Raw genomic sequence first — 4,847 nt, 5'->3', positions numbered from 1 at the left:
GGGGACCACCACCCCAGTCTGCCAATCCAGGGGTACTGCCCCCGATGTCCATGCGAAGGTTTTTCAAAACCTCATTTTCAAATTTATCTAAAATGTCAGAGCCTGTAGGATGATTTAAAAAAACAATAACATCAAACAGCCATCTTCCAACCTGTTCTTCTGCTAGAAATAAGTTTAGAACTTTTTTCGCTGTCCTTTCCTCCTGCTTCGCAGCAGGTGCTTTCATGTCCGCAGGTGACAGCTTGGCTTTAACAACCATTCCATGCTGTTTGTATTTGGTCCATATCTTGGATACAGCTGACTGTGAACAGCCCACATCTTTAGCAACCATGCGTGGAGTTACCTTCTTCAAGAAGTTTCACAATCCTCTCTTTTGTTTCAAGAGACATTTCTCTTGTTGGAGCCATGGTTCTTGTCACTCCACTTCATCCAGCAGCCCTCCAAGGTGTCATGACTGCAGACTAATGAGCAGATCTAATCTGAGGCAGGTGTCCATTTAGGGAAAGGCAATTGACTAGGTGTGTCCTTATTTTCTATCTCCAATTTGAGTGATTCCATACTTTGTTCCTCAGAATTGAGTGATTCCATACTTTTTTCCCTGTGCTTGGTCAATAAAAGTAACYTTCACTGACTTCCACAATGTTTTCTCTTCATTTCTTTAAGTGTTCCTGAAAGCCAGCAAGTTGCACTTTGGAATGACCTTATTATTGTGTCATGTTTTTGATCTGATTTTGTAATGAAATGTCTGAATGAGTGCTCATCCAAGACTGGTGATTCCATACTTTTTGCCAGGGGTTGTATTATTGCTTTGGTCAGCGTGGTGGGAAACTGCCTGCCCCTGCAGACTGGTGAAAACTGACACAAGACATTGCATAAATAGTAAACTGAAGGTAAACAAACCAGTGCAAGTCAAAATACTTAAAAAAAGTTTGTTTTCCAAGCACCTTTAGGACTGAAATGGATGGGCCACTGCCTCCTCTAAGTGCATTTATGATCACATGAATATTTCAAGTACTAAAGTATTTTTCCATCACTCTGAATGAAACAAGCTCGTGTGAATTTCATGCTGTGATTCACTTTGTTTTGTGGGATAATAAGTGCTTTTTTGGCAAGAAATCAGGAGGGCCATTTGAGCAGCTTCTCGTTCAGGGCGACGACCGTGGCCGCAAAGTGGCTCTCTGTGATGAAGTCCCCTGCTATGATGTTGAGAGAGCCCACTCTAGAGCCGGGCGTCTGCTCTTTGACCCAGCCGAGCAGAGCYGGGTACGTGGACATCACCAGGTCCTTCAGAGACTCTGTGGGGTGGGTGCAGATGTACTTCAGGTCCTCAGTCAGATTAATGCCTGTCACAAAGAAACCTCCTGCAACACAAAACATGTCATTGTTTACAAGTGAGCGGCACCTTTTTTATCCTTACATTGAGAGGTCATTAAAGTCGTCACTACCTGGTCTGCCACGTTGTTTCCGTTGTTCAAACTCCTCGATGAGAGCTTCGGCTTTGCATTTGTTGGCCCACCAGTAAGGAATGTGAGGCCACAGGTCGCTGTGAGAGCCGGCCATGTTGTGTTCATAGGACACAATTACTTGGTAACCTAAAGCCCACAGATTTCGAAGTGTCAGCACTTCCTGAAATTAAGGAATTCAAAGTCTCATTTTTTTTAAAAGAATACATTAAACACTGAAGCAAACAGTTTGTATTTTTTTATAATGAACATTTTGCCATAAAAAGACAAAAAATGAGTCAGTTTTTCTGTCTGTCCTCTTGATGCTGGTTATTTATTGGTGCGTGAACATGTTGCAGCTTTGTGGTGAGAGTGGTGCGATCCTATTGATCAACAAGGACTGCAGTTTCACTTCTGCTGCTGTGCACGCTGGTTGTTCTATGAAAATGRTAACAAGCAGAAATCCTTCTAAATGAAATGCAGCCCTCATTAATAAACCTGTGCAAAATGTCTGCATGTGGAGCTACAGAATATGGAGCCAGCTGCATTCTTAATGTGCACATGAAGGCCTCACCAGGACCCTGCTAAAACCCCATTRTGGCTGACGAGGGCCTGACTTCCTCTAACAACCTTCATTTTTAGGTGTAAACTTTGAATAGCTGAGTTAAACGTCTGAACGTGACTATCTTTAACAGCAGTACGTTATGTTGTTCAGTAGCAGTGTGGAACATTCGATAGCTTTAGTTGTAGTGCTGGGAGGTACTTCATGGTAACTATATATCGCTGTAGAAAATTATCATAAAAAGCAAAAATAATGTAATTTTTAGAGCATTTATTTTGCAGAAAACTGTAATCATAATCAAACCCATTATTTTTGCTGCAGTGCAAATGAACATAACAGAAGTACAAAAGATTTTTCATATATATTGCAAAACGGTTTCAACAACAAAAACATTTCTCAAATTTTCAACAGTATCAAAATATAGTTATAACCATTACTTCAAGTAAAATCAGTCATTTAGACATAAAAAATTCTAAATTGGCATAAGTTGTCTAAAATGTTATAGTGTGACGGTAAAAGGGATAAATTGTTTTTGTATTGTTTGTATTTGAKTTGTTTTGTTATTTTGGTTCTGTTTTTGTAAATAATATATTTGAGAGATTTCATTCATCTTGTCTGTGCTCACTTCCTCTTTATTTAAGTATATTTTTGTCACTTAGTATTTAATTTTAGTTGACAGGGTATATAGTTATATTTTTCTTATATAATCTGTATGTCCTGGTGTACGGTACAATTTAACAAACTCTAAACCATCTATAATATAAAACAGTTAACTCAATCTGGTAAAAGCATCCTATGTGTCAAGAGGGAAACCTGACTGGCGCCCAACTATTATTCAYTTAATAGCAATAAAATAAAATCAATAACCCGGTACTGTTACAATATGTTGTATGTAGTATTAATATCAATAAAATGTCTAAATATTGTTGTAAATTTGACCAAAACGTAATTTTCTTAAAATTGCGTGAAAAACGATACTTTTGCATCCCATTCAGAGCTCCAGCAGGGGGCGCAGTTTGTGTGACGTAATATTTGATGAATGACTCTTGCGCCTCGTAGGATTACATGTAGAAGCAGCTTTTGTTTTTAAGACTTTTACATTATTTTGTGGACTTTAAATGGAATATTATGTGGCCTTGGTGTTCACATGTGGTGCAGGGTCAGCTGCCAGTGTTTTTATTTTCATTTTTTTAAGATCCTGAGGGCAGAAGGTTTGTGTTGATGCGATGTGGAGGAGACTGGAAAAAAATGAATTCCCCCCCCCCATATGCCAAATACACATTTTGGGGGCTTTTTCCTTCATTTCACTTTTTAAGGGGTTTAAGCTGCTCATAGTCCTGTCATAAAACAATTTCAGATAATTGGAAGGTAAGTGTGGTAAAGCCAAATAAATATAATATCTGCCTGCCATACAATGAGCTTCTGCCTGCTGAATTTTTCGGCTGCTGCTCTCAGAGCAAGGCTAACTGTTGCCTTTTTTTTTTTTTTGCTCAGTCAGACCAGAGACTGCCATCACCCTGAATGCCAGCTTCTCCAAGACCAAGATGGCGCCAATCACGGCTAGCCGTATGCCACTTATGTTTTTACTTTTTGGCGTCTGTTTGTTTTTTGGTTTGATCTGCTCTGATGCCTCTGCTCTGCTGGTCTACGATCGCTTAACACTTATAAGCCTCCGTCATAAGCTGCCAATATTTGATGCAAAGTTTTCATCGAGCCTTCCTCCACATCTGTCAAATATACCGGACTACCTGCGCTGTGCGCCCTGCGCCTTCCAACCTCAGACGCTCGAGACGACGTGGAAAGCGGGGAGGGCTGTTGGTGAGGATCAAAGCATGGCTGAGATCATCTGATAACTCTCGCTTGAGTTTGAATGGCTACCTGTATGGATGGCGACATCGCTGGATACTACCTCTGACTCCATCTGTTCATTTGGATCGGGAGGATTCCAGCTACTGGAGGACGGAGGTGATTCCCAGACGCGGTGTCATCTCCACGAATCTTGGCCAGCTGGCCCGTGCACCTGCGCCGGACAACAAGGATCTAACTCTCCGTGCAGCTTTACTGAACGCACGATCAATGGCCAACAAGACTTTTATTTTGAACGACTTTTTTTATTTCTCAAAAACTGGATTTTATGTTCCTGACAGAAACGTGGCTTCATGTTGGTAAGTCTGCTCCGTTTTCTGGACTTGTCCCTCCTGAATGCTGTTTCTTCAGCTCTCCACGGACTACTGGCAAAGGAGGCGGATTAGCTACTGTTTTAAAATCCAGCTTTAYCTGTCGGCTGATTCCTTCTCACTCCTACTCAAGTTTTGAACTTCAGATGGTGGAGATTAATTTATCTCCTCCTTTACTCTGCGCTACAATCTATCGACCACCAAAGGATAGCAAAGATTTTATTAAAGATTTTAGTGATTTTATGATGGGACTTATGCTACGATATGACCGTCTTTTAATAGTTGGTGATGTTAACATCCATGTTTGCTGTGAGTTTGGACCACTGGTCAAAGACTTTATGAATATTATTGATTCTTTTAACCTCACACAGTCGGTCAAAAGCGCCACTCACGAAAAAGGCCACACACTGGATCTTGTTCTGTCGTATGGAATAAATGTGTCCACTGTTGAAATCTATGGAACTCTTTTATCGGACCATCTACCTGTCCTTGAGAGAGAGAGAGCAGCGCAGCAGTCAGCTCTCCCCACCCAGGTCAACAGACGATCATGCTAAGCTTGCTAACTGTTCCACCCTCTGACTGCTGCAGGGGCGTATGTTATGGTGCGTTCACACCAAACGCGATTTCAGCGTCAGGAGCAGCAGGTTTACATGCAAAGTCTATGGT

The 4,847-nt window shown here is 41.2% G+C and overlaps 1 protein-coding gene across 1 annotated transcript in view; it reads right to left on the bottom strand.

The window, feature by feature from the left end:
- Nucleotides 1–726: 726 nt before the first annotated feature.
- plcxd1.1 (phosphatidylinositol-specific phospholipase C, X domain containing 1, tandem duplicate 1) overlaps nucleotides 727–4,847 on the bottom strand; it is a 21,363-nt gene continuing 17,242 nt past the window's right edge. The window contains exons 6-7 of the mRNA XM_014020228.1: nucleotides 1,446–1,626; nucleotides 727–1,361 (exon numbers count right to left, since the gene is read on the bottom strand). Of these exons, the coding sequence (XP_013875682.1) occupies nucleotides 1,117–1,361; nucleotides 1,446–1,626 (426 nt within the window). The 3' untranslated portion in view covers nucleotides 727–1,116. The remainder of the gene's footprint in view (nucleotides 1,362–1,445; nucleotides 1,627–4,847) is intronic.

Source organism: Austrofundulus limnaeus, unplaced genomic scaffold (assembly GCF_001266775.1).
Source record: "Austrofundulus limnaeus strain Quisiro unplaced genomic scaffold, Austrofundulus_limnaeus-1.0 Scaffold245, whole genome shotgun sequence".
NCBI lineage: Eukaryota > Metazoa > Chordata > Actinopteri > Cyprinodontiformes > Rivulidae > Austrofundulus > Austrofundulus limnaeus.
Note: the sequence above shows the minus strand (reverse complement) of the source record. Positions and strands in the feature narration are given on the sequence as shown.